Source organism: Vipera ursinii (genome assembly GCF_947247035.1).
Source record: "Vipera ursinii genome assembly, chromosome: 13".
NCBI classification, from domain to species: Eukaryota; Metazoa; Chordata; class Lepidosauria; order Squamata; family Viperidae; genus Vipera; species Vipera ursinii.
In genome coordinates this window covers 16,440,599-16,465,731 of record NC_139526.1, presented here as the reverse complement: position 1 = coordinate 16,465,731, position 25,133 = coordinate 16,440,599, and the positions used below count along the sequence as shown (strand labels likewise).

The window sequence follows — 25,133 nt, the reverse complement described above, 5'->3', positions numbered from 1 at the left end:
AATTCTGGGAGTTGAAGTCCACAAGTCATCAAAGGGCCAAGTTTGAAGACCCCTGATATAACACAGGGATACTTCTACAAGGCCAGCTGAAGAAGTTTCCTCTTAGAGCTTATTGTTTTCACCGCAAGAAAGAAAGAAAAGAGACACAGCTTCTACAAAGCAGGATAGTGATTTATTATGACAAACCAATAAGATGTCTTAACCCCTTTTTTCACCCCTCCCTCTTAGTGCTCACCCAAAAAGAGCACCCATCACCGTATTTGAAGTCATGAAACAAGCTAAGCTCTTTCAGAAGTTGAAAAAGTCCTGCTGTTCAGCCAGAAAAGGCAGCGTTTTCTTCTCCTCGTTTTCAGGTTTTATGTCTTCAACTTCCTAACATCGATGGGAGGAAGAGAAGACAATATTTTCCTTGCAGACTTTCCAGAACTGTTACTTTAACTCATAAGCCCACTTCCCCAAAATTCCAATTATCATCATTTGACAAAAGGTTATGGGGAACTCTTCAGTCCTTAGCATCCATTTTGAGAAATAGAGTCGCTTAACACCAAATGACCTTTTCATGGGTCATTTCTGCAGATTGCGCCAAGCATTGTTTGCCTTTTCCTTTGTGGAACAGATCACAACTTGTTGCGTTTGCCCAACGTATACAATCAAAACTAAACAAAACCATCACTTATTAGTGTAAGGTGGTTCCTCGGTCTGAGCTCTTAGGGCAGGGGTGTCAAACTCGCAACGTCACGTGATGTGTTGCAACGTATCGTGGCTTTTTTTTTTTGGCCGTTGCCAGCCATGAGGTGGGCGCGGTTTCGCTACGACACCCCTGTCATAGCAGTTTGACACCCCTGTCTTAGGGCATAGTTCCTCCATTACGCAAATAACACTTTGCTTAACTATGGTTTGAATAAACGGCGGGGGCCAAGTGCATCTAATAGGCCAATGGTGCCAGTTCTTTGCAAATAGGTTGCAAATGCTTTACGACAGTTTACAAACTGCCCCTTGTGTGGAAACAGTCCTCAGAGCAGTTTTGAAATTTCAGTAATGGAGTTAACCAGCAATTGCTCCCAATGGGGTTAAAAACCTGCTGGGAAGCTGGCAGTTTCCTAATCTTCGTTGGGTGGAGAAGGAATTACCCAGGCGATACAATGCTGTTAGTTCTCCTTTAAAACTACATTTTCCAAACAAGAACATGGGAATTTTGATGCCAGCGTCCACATACCTCTCCAGAAAAATATTTCTCAATGAGGGCCAGGGCAGCACGATAGATCAAGTTGTTCTCGTGCGTCTGCAGAGCCTCGATCTTCTCCACACCTTCCAGCTCCTCAACCAGAAGGCCCAATTTTTCTGTCTCACCCAGCTTCTCAGCTGTCTGGTATAGAAAGAGAAAACATAAGCAACAATAGCAATAGCACGGAGAGTGGGCAACTAAATTTCATTTTTGATGTGTGCCGTTGTGCCCACAGTAAGAAAACGACACGTCCAGCTGCCTCTTGAGAAAGCATCTTTGGGGCAACCGTGACCTAGATAGCTGAGGAGCTCCACAGACGAGAAGCCAAAGTGGATCGACAAAAGGGCTCACGATAATAAATCTGAATTCTGTGCACTTTCCAGCTCGGTATGATGTTCAGTTCCCTTCCTTAGCCTTACCCGGAAGAAGTTGGCAAGACTGTCCAAGACCACAAGGATGATGTTACTATCCTTGATGGACAACAGGTTGAGCAAAGGCTTCAGGACTCCGGCTCGGATCATCGCCACCACTTGCTGCACCGTGCCACCCGTGGTGAAGTTGGCCACAGCCCAAACACCTTCCTTTTGAGCTTTGTAGTCTCCCTACATGCGCCAAAGAAGTACAGAACCGTCAGAAATAGATGAACTTGGCTCCTACAGATAATGCTCAACTGACAACCGATGACTTAGCAACTGTTCCAAGTTATAGCAGACCCAAATAAGGGGACTTACGACCTGGATCTGAAGTTCAGGTGGCTCTCCTATTCTCCCTCTCCCCCCACTCCTGTGGTCACATGACCACAGTTTGGGTGCTTGGCCATTTGCAGCATCCTCTATCCCAGGTTGTTTTACAACTGTTTTGTCAAATATATATATATATATATATATATATATATATATATATATATATATATATATATATATATATATATATATATATATATATATATATATATGGTACTCGCTTCCGGTTTTAGCAAAACCATGTCATAGGAAACGATGGGTTTGTTTAACGGCCACCACAAAAAGGTCACAAAATGGGTCAGTTCACGTGACCCACCTGTTTTACAACCGTTACAACTTATGACCATAATGGGCAGGTTCCATTATGGCTGTGACCTGACCTGTATCACAATTATACATCTAACACTTTTGCAAAAGCACTCTATTTGTGGCCGGTAGTTTCTTGGCAAATCTTTCTTTGCCGGGGTTAAAATTCATGATCAAAACCCCGCAACTTTTAATACTTTGCTGAAGCCATTTGTGATTTCATTCTAGCTTCGGTTCTCATTATGTGCACCTGCTCTAAACTGGAAGGAACCGCAGTAAGCATCACGTATCCTGTTTTCAACACCTGCAAAAGTAGGCAATTCCCCCAAATTAGTAACCAGAAACTTAGATTTTTGTCTCTTATTGGGAAAGAAAAAAGCAGAATCCCAGGAAATGCGTCCGTATTAGATATTTCATTTTATCCAGACCAAATGGTGAGCATGTTAGCTGGCCCACGTCAATCTCTAAGCACGACGAAGACCTTAAGCTGCAGGTTGGTTTGTGCAAATGTGCATATCCTGATCTGTGCACGTGCGTTGTTCACACACTTACAGGTGGTAAGTATACAAACCATGATTCAGCCCAAAATTTCTCTTTGCTAAAGCGAGACATTTGTTGAGAGACTTTTGCCCCATTTTGCGGCTTTTCTCGCCATGACTGTCTAGTGAATCACTGCAGTTGTCAAGTTAGCAACCAGGTCGTTAAGTGAATCTGACTTCCCTGTTGATTTTGCTTGTCAGAAGGTCACAAAAGAGGATCACGTGACAGACACACCCAGACACTGCAACCGTCACAAGTACACGCCAGTTGCCAAGCCTTTGAATTTTGATCGCATGACCAGGGGGGGTGCTGCAAGGGCTGCATGTTTGAAAAACTGTCATAGGTCCCCTATTTTCAGTGCCGTTGCAACTTTGAAAAGTCACTGAATGAACTGTCGTAAGCCGAGGACTATCTGTATTCTGATCTGTGTGCGTGACTGGCACATACATTTACGATCAGCTTCCAATCCCGATGGTTCAGAACTCTTACCTTGCTCAGCAACTCCACCAGAGGAGGGAGGAGCCCACAGGTGATAATCTGCTGGATTTGGCTGCATGGGCCGGCCGCAATGTTGCTCAAAGCCCACGCTGCCTCCTTCTGGACCGTTGACTTGGGATGACGCAAGAGCTGCGGCAGGACGGACAGGATGCCCGCGTCGATGGCCATCTGGGTCTGTTCGTCTGTCCCGGTGACCACATTGCCAATAGCACGTAGAGCTGGGGTCTACAAAGATGTCCAGAAAAAGACAAGATCGTCACGAAGGTCCATCACTAATGTTCCCACAAACGGAAGGTTTGGATAGATCAGGAGTCTTCCCACTTGGCAACTTTAAGACTTGTGGACTTCAACTCCCAGAATTCTGCAGGAGAATTCCACCAGGAGAAAGAGAAGACAACCATGGAAGTCCATCACTGATCTTCCCACAGTAGAACGTTTGATCTTCACGGTGGGTGATCCCTCCCTAGCCTAGCAATGCCTTCCCTTCAAGAAATCATCCTTGCTTACCCGAAGGATTTATTTATTTATTTATTTTATTTAATTTGTATACCGCCCTTCTCTCGAAGGACTCAGGGCGGTGAACAGGGCAATAAATACTAAAATACAAAAATACAAAAATTAAGAAGAGATTAAACCATAATGCCCAAATACAACAAATAAATTACATAAAAACAGTAATAAAACCCAAACCCATGTTGCCTATAGCAGGGGCCTCCACCCTTTGGGCACCAGGGACCAGTTCCATAGAGAGGGTTTTTTCCACGGACCGGAAGGGGCGTGGTTTTGTGTGCTGCCTGCATCCTGAGGATGGGGCTTTGCTTGTTTGTGTGGACCAGTTGCTGGTGTGCCGCAGCCCAGTACTGATCCATGGTCCAGAGGTTGGGGACCCCCTGGCCTATAGAACATGGAGAAGACGACCACGGAGGTCCGTCACTAATGTTCCCACGAAATGTTTGGATAGGCAACCTTCACGGTGGGTGATCCCTCCCTAGCCTACCCTAAAACAGTTTTTATTGCTAAAAGATCTAGCAATAATTAGTTTTTCTTATTCCATCCCAGTGTTCGCTAAGTTTGTTAATTTTAATATGCCTGGGATTTGCATTTTTAATCTTATCAAGGAATATATATATATATATATATATATATATATATATATATATATATATATATATATATATATTTGTGTAAATTACTAACAAAGAATTAAGGGAGGCTGAGATGCATTTCTGACTCATTAGTCTTCATCAGTCAGTCATACCCTTCTGAGATTTGAACTGGGTAATCTAATAGTTAACATATGACATATATATATATATATATATATATATATATATATATATATATATATATATATATATATATATCAGATAGATAGATAGAGATATAAAAAGGTAAAGGGTTCCCCTGCACATGTGTGCCAGTCGTTTCCGACTCTAGGGGCCGGTGCTCATCTCCGTTTCAAAGCCGAAGAGCCAGAGCTTGTCCGAGGACGTCTCCGTGGTCATGTGGCTGGTATGACCAGACGCCAAAGGCGCACGGAACGCTGTTACCTTCCCACCGTAGTGGTCCCTATTTTTCTACTTGCATTTTTTTTACGTGCTTTCGAACTGCTAGGTTGGCAGAAGCTGGGACGAGTAACAGGCGCTCACTCTGTTACGCGGCACTCGGGATTCAACCTGCCAGACTGCTGACCTTCTGATCGACAAGCTCAGCGTCCTAACCCACTGAGCCACCGCGTCCCAGATATATATAGATATAGAGATAGAGATAGAGATAGAGAGATTAGATAGAGATATATAGATATAGATATAGATATAAATAGATAATCACTGTTGCTTACCAGAATGGGTAGTTCGGTGCTGTACAGGAGCTCGACCAGCCGAGAGAGGACCCCGGTCTCCACCACCACCTGGATACGATTGTTGGAGCCGTCGGTCAAGTAGGACATCGCCCAACAAGTGTCAGAGATAATGTCCTTGTCTTTATGTTGCAGGAGACAAGTGAGGGTGGGAAGCACCTGCCTCACAGCCTCCAGGGGTGGATGGGGGTTCTTGTTTCTGCAGAGATTGGACAGGGTCCAGGTGATGTTCCTCAGGAAGCCCACCTAAGAAAGAAGAGGAGGCTCATTGGTTGAAAGTAAGCAAGCAAGCAAGCAAAAGTCGTCAGATCCTGGTCCAATGTGGGTTATGGGGGGGGGGGGTTGGCCTTTCTTACAGGCTTTGTTTTTGAGAATGTTTTGCCATAACAACAACAACAACAACACTGTACCAGGAGATGCCAGAGTCGAAGATAAAAAACTGGAAAAAAATTACGAAATACCGCAACCTGGCCATCAAAAATGTGCGATTATGGATGAAATGTGTAACGGTGATACCCATTGACATCGGGGCACTGGGAACTGTGTCCAAAAAATTTGCAAAATACATCAAGAAATTGTAGCTTCCTGCAGTAACTCCAGCAAAGCTACAAAAAACTGCGCTTACTCGGAACATCTTACATTTTAAGGAGATACCTGGTTGATACCCAGGATGCTGGCAGCAACCCGTGTTAACCCTTAGTGCCAGTCAATTTGAGTGTTCAGTTGACCAAGGTTCACGTTTAATGAATCAAAGTGTTATAATAGTAGTAGTAGTAAAGTTGGAAGGGACCTTGGAGGTCATCTAGTCCAACCCCCTGCTCAAGCAGGAAACCCTATACCATCCCGGTCAAATGGTTGTCCACTGTCTTCTTGAAAAGCTCCAGTGATGGAGCACCCACAACTTCTGGAGGCAAGTCATTCCACTGATTAATTGTCCTCACTGTTAGGAAATGTCTAGGTTGCTTCTCTCCTTGATGAGTTTCCATCGATTGTTTGTCCTGCAATCTGCTGCTTTGGACAACAGAACAGAAGGGAACAGAATAACAGCATTGCAAGGGACCTGGGAGGTCATCTAGTCCAACCCCCTGCTCAGGCAGGAAACCTTTTACCATTTCAGACAAGCGGCTGTCCAGTCTCTTCTTAAAAACTTCCAGTGTTGGAGCATTCGGTAGAGCCTTAGGCCAGAATAGACCCAGCTATGTTTCCAAATCCCCTTCTTTTAATTGAAGAAAGGGAACAGCTTCTAAGATCACGAATGAGCTCGCCAGATCAGATCAACAGAACCAACTAAAACCCGACGGAACCGGCTTCATACATACCGGGGTAGAAGGCATCACCAGGGACAGGATTGGTGGAATCACACCAAAGCTGATCAAAGTATCTCGGCAGATCGGTCCATCTCCTAATGAAAGAGTAACGGGAAGGAGAATTTGCGGTTTCAAAGAAAAAAAAAAAGCAACTACAGGGGAGTCCTCGACTTACGACGGTTCATTTCGTGACCGTTCAGAGTTACAACGGGACTGAAATAGACACACTTAGGACCGTTTTTCACACTTACGACCGTTGCAGCCTCCCCACGGTCACGAGATCAAAATTCGGATCCTTGGCAACCGGTTCGTATTTATGACGGTTGCCATGTCCCGTGTGTGTCTGTGTGTGTGTGTTTCTGTGTGTGACATGGTTCCCTTTTGCGACCTCCTGACCAGCAAAGTCAAGGGGGAAGCCAGATTCATTTAACCACCGTGTTATTAACTTAACAAATGCAACCACTCATTTAACAGAGTGGCAAGGAAAGTCGTAACGTGGGGCAAACCCGCTTAACAAACCTTAGCAACATCCGTTTGCGGCTCAATTGTGGCCGTTAACTCCAGGACTTACCTGTATCTTGGAAATATATACCGGCTACATTGGTCAGAGACCCTGCCAATCTGGAAAAGATTTGGTTTCTAACCTTCAGCATCCAGGGCCAAGCTAGCTAGCTGAATACAAAGCAGCTGGTTTCAGGAGGTACGCTAAACGTCACCCCCTTTTTGATGTGAACTGGAATAATAAAAGCTGCACTGGAACTTGCAATGACCCTGCAGTTATTAAACTGCTGCGTGCACGGAAGACACAGCCCAAGGATGCCTTCCCTCGTGACTTGGGCCACCTCCGTGCCGAGATGAAGGTTGGGTTCCTACAAAAGAACTGATGGGACACTGTTGGGGTATCAGAGAAGCCCTCTGAATCCTCTCCAGCATGGGAAAAGTCCATTGGGCAGAAGATCAAAAAGGGGAATCCACTAATGAAGAGTGTGTTTGTTTTCCAGTGAGACCAGTCTATCAAGGCAGCCTGGTCTACCCAAATATGGGATGGAGCATACGGCTTCCGTTTGTCTTTCAGCCCCAATCTAGGAGCCTTCAACATTCTGCGCATTCTGCAACCAACTATTTCTGTGTTCAATCTCAAAGGTACCGACGGAAGCAGCATGCACCATCCCATATTTGAGTAGATCAGGTTGCCCCGATAGACCAGGTCTCACCAGAAAACACTTAATCTCTCCGCCCCCCCATCCCCAATATAGCCGACAAAGCGAGGAGAGCCCATGGCCTAGAGGTTAATACACCTGCCTAACGTGCAAGCGGCCCAGGTTCGAATCTCGGAAGGGAATGGCTAGCTGACGAGCGCCCCAAAGCCAAAAATAGCTATTCTAGTCTCCCTTTAATTCTTCGTCGGTAAATTTAAATTTTAATAAGGTACACGCCCGACCTCCGCTCCTTCCGGCGCGACCTTAAAACCCATCTCTTTAAGGAAGCGGGCCTGGCCTGATGGGATGGAGTGGGTTTGTTATTATGACTTTAATTTTAAATTTGTACTATGGGCATTGTTTAATCATGTTTTAATAATTTTAACTTTTGTATCTGTCTTTTACGTATTGCCCTGTTAACCGCCATGAGTCTCTTGAGAGAAGGGCGGTATATAAATTAAATAAATAAATAAATAAATACACCTATTCCGTTCCCAAGATTCTGTAACCTCAGAACAAGCCAGCTCTACAACTTACCAGCAATGTTGCCTAGGGCCCACACCGATTGCTCACAGATGTGGATGTGCGGGGAAGACAACAGGACCACCAAGCCTTGGATGCCATTGGCGTCGACCACAGCTTTGGTTTGCTTTGAGTTTCCTGAAGCAACGTTGGTCAGTGCCCAGGCAGCCTCAAACTGCAAATTGGGAGTATCGTGATAATACAAGAACTCCACCAGTTTAGGAATGATTCCAGATTCAATGACTTGATTGATTGGTGGGTTCTTCTGCTTGGACAGCATCTTCCTGTTGGGAGAGACACCCGGTCAACCTTCAGGTGGCTTTGTCCTGCTGTCAGGACCACACCCCAACAGTGGCGTTTCTCAAGGGACCTCTAGTCTAGAATAACTGAGGCACCTTCAACGTTTGAAGGTCCTTCAGAAGCAAGTTGGCTATGCATGCCTGTCTGTGGTGGGATTCCCAACAGACAGCATGATTCCTAGAGACCGGAGAACATGGGGACGGACAGCAACCACTGCTTTGATCCCCTTCCAGGTTTGATCACTCTATCAGGACTGTATCAACCATCTTTGGATGCAGTTTATGGTCCTGTTGAGCTTTCTCTAGAAGCCTAGTGGCCTCCATTAGCAGACACTGACTGGGGCCAGCTTGATCTCCTGTTCTTCTCTTATGGCCGAGAACCAACCGAGTTATTTAAATAACCAACGGCAACCGAGATTGATTGATGGGGGGCACAAACAGCAAGTTGCGGCTTTAGCCTACCTGACTGCCTGGGCCGCCTTGAGCTGAAGAAAAAGATCATCTGAATTGATCAGCTCAACTATATCTATCAAAGAGATCTGAGTAACCTGTAGCAGGAAGCAAAAGGATTGTCAGACCACCACCACAAAGAAGCAAAAAGGATGGTCAGAACACCACCACAAAGAGGTCATCAGGATGCTCCTGGCCACACCAGGTATCCAAGAACTTAATCTTCTGCTCAATACATGGTTCACACCTATTCACGCTAATCCCCAAACCACCCACATCACAGTTTAGTGTGCCACATGAACAAAGCATGGCAGAATCCTCAGAGCTTGGCAATGGCCCATTTCTGTGAATCAACCCCCCCCACACACACACACACACTCCAAAACTCTCATTCTCATTCAGTGGCTCTGGACAGCCCTACTGGTGTACACAGATATGGAAAATGGCCTTATAAAACCAGGCTATTTCCAGTTGCGTGGGAATTACAAACCCAGAATTCACAGCTCCTAGGAGTGAAATTCTGAACCTTACCATCCTGATCGGTTTAGACAGCATGGGTTGGAGGTAAAACTTACTTTTACTATGGGGCATTCCTTCTTATCTGCACTACCACACCCACCCACCCCACCCACCCCCCACACACCCCTACCACGTTCTTCTCGTCTTTCTCGGGAGACAGGCTGGCTTCCGCCAAAAAGCAAATGTTCCTTCGCTTCAAAATCTGTTCGTCTTTCCTTGCTTTGCGAAGTTCAACTTTCACTTCGATTTTTCGCCTCCGGATTTCCTACCAAGGAAGAGTGCCGAGTATTATGGATTTTAAAAACAGCCACACGATTGGAAGTGCAGAGAAGAAGAATTTGGGACAATCAGGATTCAAGATCCAACGTCTTTGAGCAAAACCAATTCTAACCTGCTACTTGTCAAACTCCAGAGGAGAATAACCAATAGTGGCTATGCCTTCATCTAGAGAGTAGAGTAGAGTAGAGTAGAGTAGAGTAGAGTAGAGTAGAGTAGAGTAGGGATAGGGATAGGGATAGGGATAGGGATAGGGATAGGGATAGGGATAGGGATAGGGATAGGGATAGGGATAGGAATGGAATGGAATGGAATGGAATGGAATGGAATGGAATAGAATGGAATAGAATAGAATAGAATAAAATAGAATAGAATAGAATAGAATAGAATAGAATAGAATAGAATAGAATAGAATAGAATAGAATAGAATAGAATAGAATAGAATAGAATAGAATAGAATGCTGGAAGGGACCTTGGAGGTCTTCTAGTCCAGCCCCCTGCTCAAGCAGGAGAACCCATACTGTCTCAATTTTGTGTTTGTGTTATGTCTGGGTGGTTGATGGCCTGAGGACCCTCCTGCCGCCTTGTTACCATCCTAGCCTTTTGAATTTGTCCCTTGATGTTCAGCTGGATGGTTTAACTTGTTTTTAAATTCTATTTTTAACCCCAAGGGTGCTTTTTCCAAAAAGGCAAAAGGACTTTCTTGGGGGTTTTTTTTCTTTGAAAACCATTTAGCTTCTCTTCCAAGAAGAACTGAAGAAGCTTCTTGGATGAGAAGTGAAACATTTTCAGGGGGAAACCCCCCCCCCAATAAATTCCAATTGCTTTTTTGTAAAAGCACCTTTGGGATATCCTTGACCTTGGATGATGGATAATCTCTATAGACATTCTGTTTTTAATGTCTTCCTTTATTCGTGTATTTGTGTGGTGTTATTGTGCTGTTTATAAACTACCTACGGTCACTTAGGTAACATAGGCACAGGCATTATTTACTAACTAAATGTCCGTTGACTTTCTGCTTTATTTTACAAAATCCTGCATCTCTAAAAAAAAAGTGGTTAAAGAAAGCTGGAGAAGGAATGTGGTCCCCTGAATGGAAACACCCTTCTCTACACCACAGTGGATCAGAGCCTGCGTGAATACAGCCCCAGGTTGCAAGTCCCACCTCCGATACCAGGAGCCCAAATTTTCCACTTTGTCCCTTTCTGTCCCCGAGTAACCACTGGGTTCCACAAGTACTTACTGCAAAATTTTTGCCTTTGTTTTTGAATTTCCTCATGCGTCCATCTTGCTCATTTGTGGTAGGCATGATCCACGTTCTTCAAAGTCCAGACAGGTTTGGCCAGGTGTGTCTCTCCTTATATCTAAGTGAACAGAAAGCATGTTGGCTTAGGAGCTCAACCCCATCAGCCAGTACTCAACCAAAGGGCCAGAAAACCTCTCTTTCCTACAATGTGTTTTGCTGCCCCAAATTTGGTTCTCCTAATGGATTTGATAGCATTTACGATCCACCCTGAAATTCATTTTTTTAATGGAAGAGGAAAAAGAGCGTTCTTTTTGCTTTGCAAGCTGCAGCAATTTAGTTTTGGGATGTGGCCAAGGTGCTTTGGTCAAGGCAGAGATTTTAAAAGGCAGGGCAGTTCGGTTTCAAACTAGGCGGAACTCATAGCACCTTGGAAAAAATAATTTCTAGCCCATGAAGGGCTGCAGCAATTACTTTAAAACAGACTCGGGTGTTGTACTAACATTTTAAACAAGTCAGTTACAAGCCCACCAGTTCTATTGGCAAGAGACACTAAGTTTTCTTAATTTTTCACCTTGAGCAGATGAGGGGTTTTTTTTTCCCCTCTAACATATCTGGTGAATCCAGGGCACCTAATTATTGAATAGTCTACTCTACTCTAAAGCTCCATGCAATCCCTTATGGGTTAATTCAACATCCAAGAGTCAGTTTGGTCTAGTACAGGGGTAGGCAACCTCGGCTCTTTTATGACTCATGGACTTCAACTCCCAGAATTCCTGAGCCAGCTATGCTATGCTATGCTATGCTATGCTGGCTCAGGAATTCTGGGAGTTGAAGTCCATGAGTCATAAAAGAGCCGAGGTTGCCTACCCCTGGCTAGTAGTTAAAGCACCAGGCTAAAAAATGGGAGACCACGAGTTCTAATCCTGCCTTGCCATGAAAGCCAGCTGGGTGATTTGGGGCCAATCCCTCCCTCCCTCTCTCTCTCTCTCTCTCTCCCAGCCCAACCCACCTCACAGGTTTGTTGTGAAGAAAAGAGGAAGGAGCTGTATTAGGTACGTTTGCCACCTGGAGTTCTTTTTAAAAATACAGGTGGGATAGAAATAAAATAATAACATAACCCAGGTTAAGCATGCAGCTTAAGCACACAGCCATTGAGAACCACCAAGTAAAAACACCTCCGAATTGTATACAGCCCTTAGGTTTTAAGGTATAACCAAACCTTCCCTTCCCTTCCTTTAATTGTTTATTGTGTAATATCTGCATTTAGCAAAACACAGAATAAATAACATGTCTTGGACACAAAATTGAATACATTTAGAAGCTTCCTTCCGTGCCTCTGTTCCTAGTCCACAATGAATTAAATATTACACGCCGGCTACTCACAGTTTCCTTCTACAAGCCGCTTTTACAGCTGCAGCCGCCCTGAAAAAAACACTTAAATTTCCCGGGAAATGGGTCAATCACCCACTCTCGTCTTTTGATTGGTTCACACCTCCAAGAAGCTCCGCCCCTTTTCAGGGTTCTGCTCTTACAAGCCGCCGGGAAAACAACTGCGGGCGAGTGGGCTCCCAGTGCGCCTGCGCAGGACAGGGTTTGTTTTTTTTTGGCACGTGTGAATTGTTGCTTATCAAGCCAGTAATGATGGGCGATAGTTAAAAATTGCCGAGCAGCGTTGATTGGCATGCTCACCTGGAAGAAATCCTCTTTAAATCCAATAGGATAGGGCTTACTTCAGAGTAGACCCCCCCCAAAAGGTTTGAATCCCCTAGTTTGGTCACAAAACCTCTGCAAGAAAACAACCCAGCTCAGAGAGCACCAAGGACCCCTGAATTAACTTTTATTTATCTCTGAGCACAATTGATTAAATTGTGCTCAGCCCAACGGATTCGGGTTCAAATAATGTGTCCTGGGTCACAGCCGATTTGAGGAATCACTGTTTTCATGCAAACCTGGATAACTGGCTGAACGGATGAAACCCAGGATCTGGTTCGTCATGAGTTGGCAAGTGAAGACGTGCCAGCAGCCATGGTTTTAACTTTTAACCAAGTCTGTGGCCTAACGGATTCCAAGGAGGGCATCGTGGACCTGGAAGACGCCACACTGGAAATAATTTCAGAAGAGCAATTTTGAAGAAGGAAGGAAATATTCTTTTTCAGAGCACCGTCTGCTTTTCTGCCAATTATAACAACCCACCGTTGCCCAGGCAATCCCAGACTTTCTTGGCATGGGTCAACCATCTCTCAAAATAGATGTTTAGACCAGTGCTTTGTCCTTCTTTGGGCCAAACCCCAGCTTGCTCTGGGGCTGGAAACCCAGCGGGAATACTACGAATGGGTAGCGACAGCTGGGAATGGCCTTGCCCCATCAAAATAGAAGCCTCTGCCTTCCTTGGCATTTGTTGAGGGGGGTAAAGAAAGCCCCTGCCAAGGAGAATTGCTCAGCTAGCCTTTCGCTCAGCCTGGAGTTACGGAGGAAAGAGGAAGAACTGTGGAGGGCATGAGTTTTGGAGGAGAAGGGAGAGAAGGAGGGAAAGGATGGGAAAGGAAAGGAAAAGAGGAAGGCAAGATGACGGGAAAGGAAGGAAGGAAGGAGAAAAGGAAGGAAGGTGATGGAAAAGAAGAAAGGAAAGAAGAGGAGGAGGAAAGCAAAGCAAAGGAGGAAGGAAGGAAGAAGAGAAAGGAAGGGAAAGAGGAAGGAAGGAAGATGATAAGGAAGGAAGGAAGGAAGGAAGGAAGGAAGGAAGGAAGGAAGGAAGGATGGATGGATTCTAGCTAAATGAGAAGGAAGGAAGGAAGGAAGGAAGGAAGGAAGGAAGGAAGGAAGGAAGGATGGATTCTAGCTAAATGAGAAGGAAGGAAGGAAGGAAGGAAGGAAGGATGGATGGATTCTAGCTAAATGAGAAGGAAGGAAGGAAGGAAGGAAGGAAGGATGGATGGATTCTAGCTAAATGGGAAGGAAGGAAGGAAGGAAGGAAGGAAGGATGGATGGATTCTAGCTAAATGAGAAGGAAGGAAGGAAGGAAGGAAGGAAGGAAGGAAGGAAGGATGGATGGATGGATTCTAGCTAAATGAGAAGGAAGGAAGGAAGGAAGGAAGGAAGGAAGGAAGGAAGGAAGGAAGGATGGATTCTAGCTAAATGAGAAGGAAGGAAGGAAGGAAGGAAGGAAGGAAGGAAGGAAGGAAGGAAGGAAGGATGGATGGATGGATTCTAGCTAAATGAGAAGGAAGGAAGGAAGGAAGCCAACCCTCTTTGTCATGTGCTCCTTCTAAACCCCCCAGAGCTAGTTCAGAATAACAACATCACACCACAAAATAAATATTAACTGTTCTCACACGCTAAATAAATATTAACTCTCCGCACTTTGGAGAATTATTTATTTATTTATTTATTATTTAATACTATTTCTATACCGCCCTTCTCCCGAAGGACTCAGGGCAGTGAACAGGGCAAGAATAAAAATACAAATTACAAAAGTTAAAACAAGATTAAATAAATGCCCACATACTAAAATACATCATTAAAACCTAATAAAAAACAGTAGCAAACCCCCCCCCCCAATCCCCTCATCAGGCCAGGCCGGCTTGTACAAATAAATAGGTCTTCAGACCGCGGCGAAAGGAGCGAAGGTTGGGCGCCATCCGGAGCTCAACCGGTAGCTGATTCCATAGCTTTGGGGCGCCCACAGAGAAGGATCACCCCCTGGGGGCCACCAGTCGACATTCTCTGACCGGTGGCACATTTAGGTGGGCGTGGATGATTATTGTGCCTTAGTTCCTTTTAACAATGACTGACCCACAGGTCTCTGTTTTCAGCCATTTCCTCCACCTGATTCTTTCTCTCTTGCCCATAAATTGTCCTCTCTGGTTGCACCAGCATTCATCTGGGGTCAGCCCCATGGAATTCAACGAAAGTGACTCTGGAGTACAACTGCATAGGCCACCGTTTCTCCCCCTTGGTAACCCTAAGGTGTGTGGACTTCAACTCCCAGAATTCCCCGACTAGAATGACACTACTCAAAAAATAGATCTTACAATCCCACTCTTATTGCTGGAAAGTTGTGTTCTGGGTTGGTTGGTTGGTTTGTTTGTTTTAAAAAAAATTATTACTGTAACCACCTGCTTGTTAGTGATTTAAAAGAGAATTTTTTTGGGGGGGGGGCAGGTCCATGCAGAAGAAAGTAGTAGTATTTCTGGATAAATAATTTAACTGGGTTTTAGATTTACTCTTGGGGCTTGAATTTAATTTAATTGTTTTATTTGTTTTTAATTTTTTGTATTCATGGTTTTAACTGCCCTGTAAACCGCCCTGAGTCCTACGGGAATAGGGTGGTATACAAATCCAATAAAATAAATAAATAAATAAATAAATAAATAAATCTGCCTAAGGCTTCAACCGTCCTGTGCACTCCCACAGGGAGAGCTTTCCCAGGGTACCGCCGGTTAAGGAATGCCGGCGGGTTATTCCCAGGGGGAGGGCCTTCTCTGTGGCTGCGGAACCAACTACCAACTAACTACTCTGTGGAACCAACTACCCACGGAACTTAGGATGGCCCCCGACCTTCGTTCATTTCGCCGGGACCTGAAAACTGTCTGGCCCAGACTGAGGGGTTTTTAATTTTTAATTGGATTTTAGATTTTAATTTTAGGGCTTAAATTTAATTAATTGTTTTAACTGATTTTAATTTTTGTATTTTATGTTTTAATTGCCTTGTAAACCGCCCTGAGTCCTACAGGAATAGGGCGGTATATAAACCCGATAAATAAATAAATAAATAAACCATGATCAAGATACCTACAAATCATGTCAAATCATTGGTTCTCGGTCGCGTTGTAGGGGAGCCAAGCAATTCCCTGTTGAGTTTGACAAAAACAAAACAAAGCAACTGCTCATGCCTTTGGCATTAAAGCTATTCCTGGATTCCAGCAAGTTGGGCTTGCTAGGCCACGGGGGAAATGGATTGTATGCTTGCATGGGAAGCACGCTTTACACTGAAGTAACAACTCAAGGGGTGCCTTGAGAAGAGAAATCTGCAAGGCAGGAGAGTCTATTTCAGACTTCTCCAGTCCCTTGAGTAGCAAAGAGAAGCCTGCAAGATGCCCTAGAAGGAGACGGACGGGGAGAAAAAACTCCCAAGAAGTTGCTGCATTATTTGATCTCTCCTGAGGGAGATGATCCTGATCCAATGAGCTTTCTCTCGATAAAGACCCTGGTACTTACTAGGAGAAATTGATCGTCAAGACGCATCAGAAGGTATAAAAGAAACCAGCCAGTGATCAAGTAAACACACCCTTTGGTTGCGTTTCTTCAGGAGGTACTCCTAGGTGGAACTGTAGCACGGGAACAGGATAGGAGGGACGACAGAGGAAAGCTGAGATTGGATAGATAGATGGATGGATACATGGATAAATAAATAGGTGGCTATCTTAAGTCAGTTTTCCTCTTCTCTTCCAGGAACTTTGTGGATTGCGCTCTTCTCTCGCTCTTTTCTTTCTTTCTGGATCCATCTTGCGCCTGAATCCAAGCCAACATGCCTGGCGGGTACAAAGGAGAATGTGGGGATGATGTTGACCCCATGCCCTTCTTGGCTCCCAGTGAGAAGGAGAAGATTGAAGCCGTGAGCAAACCGTACGACATCAAGAAGTCCTGTTGGGTGAAGGATGAGAAAGAAGGATTCTTGGCTGGAGAGATCCAATCAGAAACTGATACTCAAATCACGGTGAAGACGGTGACCAATCAGGTGAATTGATAGGAAGGGAAAACTCCCATTTGGACTTTCTATGTCTCTCAAGTCAGGGACCTGGCAGGATTGCTCAAATTAAGGGGACATACCTTGCAGGGGAGATGTGATAAAACTTGTTTTGAACGTTGCATGGAGTGTCTAATGGCTGAGGTTTCCACTTATTAATCACAACAGAAGACAGATTGGTTAGAAGGGTCTTGGAGATATCTAACGCAACCTCTTGCCCAGTGCATGAATCCACTATTACAGCATTCTTGACAGATGGTCTTCCAGGATCTGTTGATGCATCTGCAGAGGGCTTTCCATCTCTCAAGGTAGACTGCCACTGTTGAACAACCTTTATTGTTAGGGAATTCTTCCTGGTGTCCAACCAGACTCAACTTCCTTGTCTTTTAAACCCACTATTTCTTATCTTTAGGGCAGAGAAAGGAACTGGAGCTTTACACACGAGTTTCCCCATTTGTGAATTTATTTCATTTGAGTGCTATCTGACCTCGGAAATTACCCTGGGAGGCTCACGGCTGTCTTTTTTGTCTCCCACAGACGGTGACCGTCAAGAAGGACGATGTCCAGCAGATGAACCCACCTAAGTTCTACCAGGTCAGCGATATGGCCAACATGACTTTCTTGAATGAAGCCAGTGTCCTGGATACCCTCAAGCAACGTTACATCATGATGAGGATCTATGTAAGTGGGAAGATGGGTGGGAGCAGTTGAATTGCTTGGAGACTTACTGATAAGAGTCAGAGGTGGATCTTCCTGCTCTTAAACCAGACCACGTTAAAATGTGACTGAAAGCTGATCTTGACTATCTTGTCCTTTTAGACATATTCTGGCCTCTTCTGTGTCACCATCAACCCTTACAAGTGGCTACCCATCTATGGGTCACGTGTGGCCCAGATGTACAAGGGCAAGAAGCGTACGGAGATGCCTCCTCACCTGTTCTCCATCTCTGACAATGCCTACCATGACATGCTTATGGGTGAGTGCTGAGAAGGTCCTCAAAGGTCCTTTAACGGTTGTAGGAATTGCCCATGTCTAGTTTAATGAAAAGAAGGACTAGGGTGACATGATAGCAGTCTTCCAATATTTGAGAGGTTGCCACAAAGAAGAGGGGGAGGGGTGTCAACCTATTCTCCAAAGCACCAGAAGGCAGCACAACGAGCAATGGATGGAAACTAATCAAGGAGAGAAGCAACTTAGAACTAGGTTCTAACTTCTAACTTCCTAACAGTGAGAACTATTAATCAGTGGAATGAGTTGCGTCCAGAAGTGCTCCATCACTGGAGGATTTTAAGAAGAGATTGGACAGCCGTCTGTCTGAAATGGTCTAGGGTCTCCTGCTTGAGCATGAGGTTGGACTAGAAGACCTCCAAGGTCCCTTCCAACTCCGTTATTCCATTATTCTGTCAGAGTCCTCTCTTTGTCGCTTGTTCCGTTTATGCAGACCGAGCGCGGCAGCCTGAATTTTATAATCAAACAAGAGCCACCGATCCTGCAAGGGTCCTAAGGCTCATGTAGTCCTATTCTTATTTTCAAAATCCCTGTGAAATTAATCACATTATGGATCTGGAAAGTACAGTCGGTTCCTTTGCCAGCAGCCTGTTGGGCAAGGTGCGATGAAGAATTGCAAGAGATAAAACTAACAGGGAGGCTTGCTTAGGCTTTGGCATTGCCCCACAGCATTATAGGTAATCTTCTCCACCCCTGCTTGCTGCTTCCCAAGAGTTTATTTTGATAATGGGCTATGGATCAATTCCATGGCATTTATTTATTTAATTAGTTTTATATACCGCCCTATTCCCGAAGGACTCAGGGCGGTTTTACAGGGCAAAATTGAAAAGACGATATAAAAGTTGAAATAGAAATAGAATTAAAATGAATTAAATTAATTAATAGCCCAACCAATTTAAGTTTGAAAACTTAAAACCCCTTCAGTCCAGGCCTGATAGATCGAAAAGCCAGGTTTTCAGGTCCCGGCGAAACGAACGAAGGTCGGGGGCGGTCCGGAGTTCCACAGGTAGATCATTCCATAGGGCAGGCGCGTCCACAGAGAACGCCCTCCCTCTGGGGATCACCCGCCGGCACTCCCTGACCGGCGGCACCCTAAGGAGGCCCTCCCCATGGGAGCGCACAGGACGATGGGAAGTTGATGCTGGCAATTTAGGGGGGAAAAAACAGATGACCCAGTGTTCTCTTTCTCCCTTCCTCCGTAGAACGTGAAAACCAGTCTATGCTCATCACGTAAGTGGCCATATTTTCTTTCTGTATATCCCCTACTAAAATATTCATAAGATGGCTTGGTTTTTAATGCTCTGCATACCGTACCAAGAAAAATAAAAGCATATCATATGAATAGGTGACCAAATTAATAATAAAAAAGTACAGCTCAAAACCAATTTCCTGTCAACAGAGGCTAACGAGAAAGCTTATCGTAAGTATCAAGAAGTGTTTCCAGAAGATGTTTTTTTTTCTGGGCTAGTAAGAAAGGGATACTGTAATTTCATTTAAGTCGTAAATGCTCCATCTTGAAGCCATTCCGAACTATTTTTCAGATGGCTGACCTATCTGGGTCCCATATATTCATACTCTACACTTATTTTTTTGATCGGTGAGTTCAAAGTATAATCAGTAAAAGTGTTTCTCTTAACCTCCCAACCACAACCCTGCAAGTTAGGCTGAGCTGAAAGTCTTGACTCACTCCAATTCTCCCAGTGAGGTCCAGAATTCGGAAAGATGCTTGTATATGTCTGTTTGTGGGATCCCGGATCTTCCTATTTCGAATCCAGCAAATTTTTTAAAATCCATTTCACTTGTGTGTGTGTGTGTGTGTGTGTGTGTGTGTGTGTTTTGCTAAGGAATCGAGAGATAAATTTGGGGCTGAATTGTGATCGTAAGTCAAGAACTACCTGTATTGATGTAGCTGTCTTCCTTTACCTGTAGTGGAGAATCTGGAGCTGGCAAGACTGAGAACACGAAGAAAGTCATCCAGTATTTTGCCAACATCGGGAGCACTGGCAAAGCCTCCGCTGATGGGAAGGTAAGTCCAACCAAGGTCTGTTATCCGGTCGCAGAGGAAACCACGGACCACGATGAAGTGGTTCTCCCAAAATAGCGCAACCTCTTTTAAGCGTTCCAGAATGTTTCTTGGTGAAGAGAAGATAATGGTGACGGTCTTTGTTTTGGGGACAGGGATCTCTGGAAGATCAAATCATCCAGGCCAACCCCGTCCTAGAAGCTTTTGGGAATGCCAAAACGACCAGGAACAATAACTCCTCTCGCTTTGTAAGTATCTGATCTTGAAACACTGCCTTGGCTTGTCCCCTTTTCTTTCCACGGATGGAATGTCATTTGAGCGACAGGGAGAAGAGCCACAGCCCAGACAAGGGTCAGATAAGAGGCTGATAAGCCCAGAGAAGGAAAGGGACATGGCAAACATTCCAGGAGGGAACTCTCCGTGAAAGAGACAGGGGGGGAGGGGAAAAAGGGTCTTCTCAGACCTGCAAAATTAGGTTCCTATAACCTTACCATAAAGTGGGCCTGGTACTTCTGAGTATACTTAGATAGGCAGCTGATGTCAACATACATACGAAAAGCATTGGCTATTTATTCTGGGTTGTTGTTTTTTTTTAATTAACCCAGGTTTTTGGTTTTTTTTAAAAAATAACACATTAAAATCAAGACTATTTCTTTATTTGAAGCTATTTTGTGGTTGCGAAAACAAGGCTCTGTTTTTTTTTCTCCTCTTATTCAGGGTAAATTCATACGAATTCATTTTGGCAGCACAGGAAAACTGGCTGGGGCTGATATTGAAAGCTGTAAGTATCAAATTTCTCTAGTGACAAATCTCCAGTTCTCAACCCGTGTCCATTTTAGCTGGCATGTATCAATAAATGTCTGTCTGTCTGTCTGTCTGTCTATCTGTCTGTCTATCTATCTATCTATCTATCTATCTATCTATCTATCTATCTATCTATCTATCTATCTATCTATCATCTAATCTACCTACCTACCTACCTATCTAATCTAATCTAATCTAATCTAATCTAATCTAATCTAATCTAATCTAATCTAATCATCTGTCTCCAGAGAAGATTTATTCCTGATTTCATCAGCCAATACTTTTTTAAATCAACGAAAAGTTCAGAAAATTTCAGCATTTTCTTTCCTTTGAATGGATAATAGCCTAATTCTTTTAAAAAGTGAAGTGGCTTCCCTTTGCATTCTAGACCTCCTGGAGAAGTCTAGGGTCATCTCTCAACAACCTGCCGAAAGAGGCTATCACATCTTCTACCAACTCTTGTCTAACAAGAAGCCTGACCTTGTTGGTATGGCATTTTCTCTGTCTGTGTGTGTGTGTGTGTGAGAGAGAGAGAGAGAGAGAGAGAGAGAGAGAAACAGACAGAGAGAGAGAGAGAGACAGACAGACACAGAGACAGAGAGAAACAGACAGAAAGATGGAGACAGACGGGGGGGAGAGAGAGAGACAGAGAGACGGAGTCAAACAGAGTAGGGGAGAGACAGAGAGAGATGAAGACAGAGAGAAACAGAGACCAAGATTGAGAAAGAGAGAGAGACATTTCTTTAAAACGTCTGGACATTCCTTTCAAGGCCATTTCTATAGCTTTCTACGCACGCCGACCAACAAAACCGCCCCATTCTAACATGCCTTTTGTCACCACAGAGAGCTTGCTATGCGTCCCGGATCCCAAGGAATACCAGTGGACAAGCCAAGGGGTCACTGTGGTGGACAACATGGATGATGGTGAAGAATTGCTCCTCACAGATGTAAGGCTTCCAAGGTGGTGCCTGGGACACCTTGGAAACGGGTGAAAATGTTCAGAATGACGCCATCTTGAATAGCTTAAAATCCCCCATGTGTCATGACTCCTTCTCTGCCAGGTGGCCTTTGACGTCCTGGGCTTCACCGGGGAGGAGAAGAACAGCGTGTACAAACTGACGGGGGGCATCATGCACTTCGGCAACATGAAGTTCAAGCAGAAGCCAAGGGAGGAACAGGCGGAAGTGGACACCGCGGAGGGTAATGGATAAACAGAGCAAGTCCTTGACTTACAAACAATCATTTACCGACCGTTCAAAGTTACAACAGCGCTGAAAAGTCACTTAGGGCCATTTTTCACACTGTTGCAGCATCCCCGTGGTCAGATGATCAAAAAAAAATCAGACGGTTCATATTTAGGACTGTCGCAGTGTCCTGGGGGGGGTGTGTCACGTGATCCCCTTTTGTGACCAGTCAACAGGGGAAGCCAGATTCATTTAACAACCATGTGACTAACTGAACCCGTGCTGTGACTGACTTGACAACTGTGGCAAGCAAGGCTGTAAAACGGGACAAAACTCACAACTCTCTCACTTAGCAACAGAAATTTGGGGCACTATTGTGGCCGTTTGTCAAGGACTACCTGTACGAAAGCAAAGGGTGTCTTGAGGTTCGCCATGAAGACAAAAATGAACGAACAACAACGTCAACATCTCCATTTTGGTCTTTTGACAGTGGCTGACAAAGTCGCCCACCTCATGAATATCAACTCCGGAGACCTTCAGAAGGGCATTACCAGACCCCGGGTGAAAGTGGGCAACGAGTTTGTGCAGAAGGGGCAAAATCTGGACCAATGTAACAACTCCGTTGGTGCCCTGGGCAAAGCCGTCTACGACAAGATGTTTAAGTGGCTGGTGATCAGGATCAACAAAACTCTGGACACCAAGATGCAGAGACAATTCTTCATCGGTGTCCTGGATATTGCCGGTTTTGAGATTTTTGAGGTACCAAGAAGCCATTATTATTATTATTATTATTATTATTATTATTATTATTATTATTATTATTATTATTATTATTATTATTTAGTATTACAAAAGATTTTTGGGACACTCCAAAAAACCTTGGCATGCGGAACAAAACACATCAGTGTCCTACCCATTCCGTTCCATTAACACCAAGGAGATGCCTTCCACATTTTCCAGCTTGCCATCAATAGCTTGACTTCTACTGCCCCTCAACCCTCCAGTCTACCTTGGTCTTTTGGGGGGGGGGGGGGTCAGGTGGGAAAGCAGATTTCTCCCCCCAAAAAAGCAGAGCAAAATTCCCTTCCGCTCCCTTGGCAAAGGACCACATTTACAATCGTTTGCAGCCTCCCTCAGTCCATGAGACCACTTTTTTTTTTTAACTGCAGTTTTGCTGAAAACTGGCAATTCCTTACGGTTTTTGGCAAGCAATGACCCATTTTACAACCGGGCTCCAATACGGCTGTAAAGCAAAACCCTCTTTTGTTCTACAGCCTGTAAAGCAAATGAGGAACAGTAAGTCTGGGAGTAGGAAGTTGTAAGTAACCTGTGTCCACCTGCTCCTCTTTGCAGTTCAACAGCTTCGAACAGCTGTGCATCAACTTCACCAACGAAAAGCTGCAACAGTTTTTCAACCACCACATGTTTGTGCTGGAGCAAGAAGAATACAAGCGAGAAGGCATTGACTGGGTCTTCATTGACTTCGGCCTCGATCTCCAGGCTTGCATTGAGCTTCTGGAAAAGGTAACCGTCTTCCAGAGAAGCGACCGGATGTTCTCCAGATACGTTGGAAGGCTGCTTTGAGCTGTTTCTTGCCATAGCTATTGTTTTTAATCCTGACCTTGGGCAATATGATTTTCCTTCCTTCCTTTATTTCATCCATTTATCATCTATTATTTATCTATCTTATTGCTATCTCTCTCTTGTCTATCTGTATCTGTCTTCTGTATCTATTCATCTATTTTTATTGGTCTACTGTATCTGCCTGCCTGCCTGCCTACCTATCATCTATATCTATCTACTATATCATCTATCATCTACTATCTGCTATATCTACTATCTGCTATCATCTATTCTATCATCTGTCTAGTCTGTATATCCATCTATCATCTATCTCTATCTACTATATCTACAATCTACTATCTATCATCTACTATGAGAACTAAGGAGAAACTTACAGACAGAACAATTAACCAGTGGAACCACCTGCCTCTAGAAGCTGTGGGTGCTCCAACACTGGAAGTTTTTAAGAGGAGACTGGACAGCCATTTGTCTGAAATGGTATAGGGTTTCCTGCCTTAGCAGGGGGTTGGACTAGATGACCTCCAAGGTACCTTCCAAATTTATTATTATTTATCTATCTGCTATATCTACTATCTTCTATCATCTATTCTATCATCTATCTACTATCATCTACTATCTAGTCTACCTACCATCTATCTATCTATCTATCTATCTATCTATCTATCTATCTATCTATCATCTATCTATCTATCTATCTATCTATCTATCTATCTATCTATCTAAGAGTGGTTACCATCTTTGGAATATTTTCTTCTGATCAAGAAGGATCAGGACCTACACGGAGTAAGATGGCATGTGATTTTTACTGCCAACCATCCAAAGCTTAGACTGTGAAAAACCAATAGCCTGAAATAAATAACAACGAACTCATTAATCCCCCCTTCCGCTTTCCCCCAACAGCCCATGGGCATCTTCTCCATCCTTGAAGAGCAGTGCGTGTTTCCCAAGGCGACCGATGCTACTTTCAAGGCTGCTCTTTATGATAACCATCTGGGCAAGTCCCCTAATTTCCTGAAGCCAAAAGGTGGGAAGGGCAAAGGGGCAGAAGCCCACTTTGAGCTGGTTCATTATGCTGGCACGGTGAGTACCAAGCAAGAAGAATCTCCAGGGTAATAACAGGACCTTGCATGGGTGAAGTTTGCTTCTGAAGGGTGTGGAGAATCTACTTATAGTTGCCCCAAAGGAGCTTTCCAAAAGGCAACTGGACTTTCTTGGGCTCAAGCAAGAAGAATCTCCAGGGTAATAACAGGACCTTGCATGGGTGAAGTTTGCTTCTGAAGGGTGTGGAGAATCTACTTATAGTTGCCCCAAAGGAGCTTTCCAAAAGGCAACAGGACTTCCTTGGGTTGAGCCCTTCCTTGCTCATCTTCTGCTAGTGGTGAAGGATAATGAGATGACTGCCCCCTTTAGTATAGTGGTGATTCCTTCACGCCTTCTTGTCCTTCCTTTTTTTCAATCCAGGTGGGCTACAATATCACTGGTTGGCTGGAGAAAAACAAGGACCCCCTGAATGAAACGGTGGTGGGCTTATTCCAGAAGTCGGCCATGCCCTTGCTCTGCACTCTTTTCAAAGAAGAAGAGGCCGCCGGTATGTAGCTCTTTGCGGCCCAGAATTGCAATCCCATCATCCTGTAAAACAGGGGTCTCAACTTGTGGACTTCAACTCCCAGAATTCCTCAGCCAGCATGAGGAATTCTGGGAGTTGAAGTCCACAAGTCTTTAAATGGACAAGGTTGGAGACTTTTGCTGAAGAATACTACATCATCTAAGTCACTTGGAGGAAGAAGATAAGCAGT

At 44.4% G+C, this 25,133-nt stretch overlaps 2 protein-coding genes across 2 annotated transcripts in view; one reads left to right on the top strand and one right to left on the bottom strand.

Moving 5' to 3' along the window:
- Window positions 1–214: 214 nt before the first annotated feature.
- On the bottom strand, window positions 215–11,101 carry KPNA7 (karyopherin subunit alpha 7). The gene is made up of 10 exons (XM_083373191.1): window positions 10,986–11,101; window positions 9,597–9,731; window positions 8,960–9,045; window positions 8,214–8,482; window positions 6,490–6,572; window positions 5,153–5,416; window positions 3,304–3,537; window positions 1,645–1,827; window positions 1,217–1,366; window positions 215–372 (listed from the first exon to the last, which is right to left on the bottom strand). The coding sequence occupies exons 1-10, from the start codon at window positions 11,049–11,051 to the stop codon at window positions 289–291; spliced, it is 1,554 nt and encodes a 517-aa protein (XP_083229317.1). The 5' UTR covers window positions 11,052–11,101; the 3' UTR covers window positions 215–288.
- Window positions 11,102–16,242: 5,141 nt separating this feature from the next.
- The window catches only part of MYH16 (myosin heavy chain 16), a 30,758-nt gene continuing 21,867 nt past the window's right edge, over window positions 16,243–25,133 (top strand). Inside the window, exons 1-15 of the mRNA XM_083372627.1 lie at window positions 16,243–16,281; window positions 16,421–16,725; window positions 17,272–17,415; window positions 17,554–17,710; window positions 18,945–18,972; window positions 19,672–19,768; window positions 19,921–20,013; window positions 20,483–20,546; window positions 20,958–21,056; window positions 21,413–21,516; window positions 21,631–21,769; window positions 22,244–22,512; window positions 23,107–23,277; window positions 24,238–24,417; window positions 24,799–24,925. Of these exons, the coding sequence (XP_083228753.1) occupies window positions 16,516–16,725; window positions 17,272–17,415; window positions 17,554–17,710; window positions 18,945–18,972; window positions 19,672–19,768; window positions 19,921–20,013; window positions 20,483–20,546; window positions 20,958–21,056; window positions 21,413–21,516; window positions 21,631–21,769; window positions 22,244–22,512; window positions 23,107–23,277; window positions 24,238–24,417; window positions 24,799–24,925 (1,882 nt within the window). The 5' untranslated portion in view covers window positions 16,243–16,281; window positions 16,421–16,515. The remainder of the gene's footprint in view (window positions 16,282–16,420; window positions 16,726–17,271; window positions 17,416–17,553; window positions 17,711–18,944; window positions 18,973–19,671; window positions 19,769–19,920; window positions 20,014–20,482; window positions 20,547–20,957; window positions 21,057–21,412; window positions 21,517–21,630; window positions 21,770–22,243; window positions 22,513–23,106; window positions 23,278–24,237; window positions 24,418–24,798; window positions 24,926–25,133) is intronic.

Bases quoted from the DNA above. Each gene is read 5' to 3' on its own strand.
- KPNA7 (XM_083373191.1), bottom strand. From the start codon at position 11,051: ATGCCTACCACAAATGAGCAAGATGGACGCATGAGGAAATTCAAAAAC. The intron at 1,828-3,303 runs GTAAGAGTTCTG...TGGCGCATGTAG, and splicing joins TGGTGGAGTTGCTGAGCAAG to GGAGACTACAAAGCTCAAAA. The intron at 373-1,216 runs GTATGTGGACGC...CATCGATGTTAG, and splicing joins AGAAATATTTTTCTGGAGAG to GAAGTTGAAGACATAAAACC.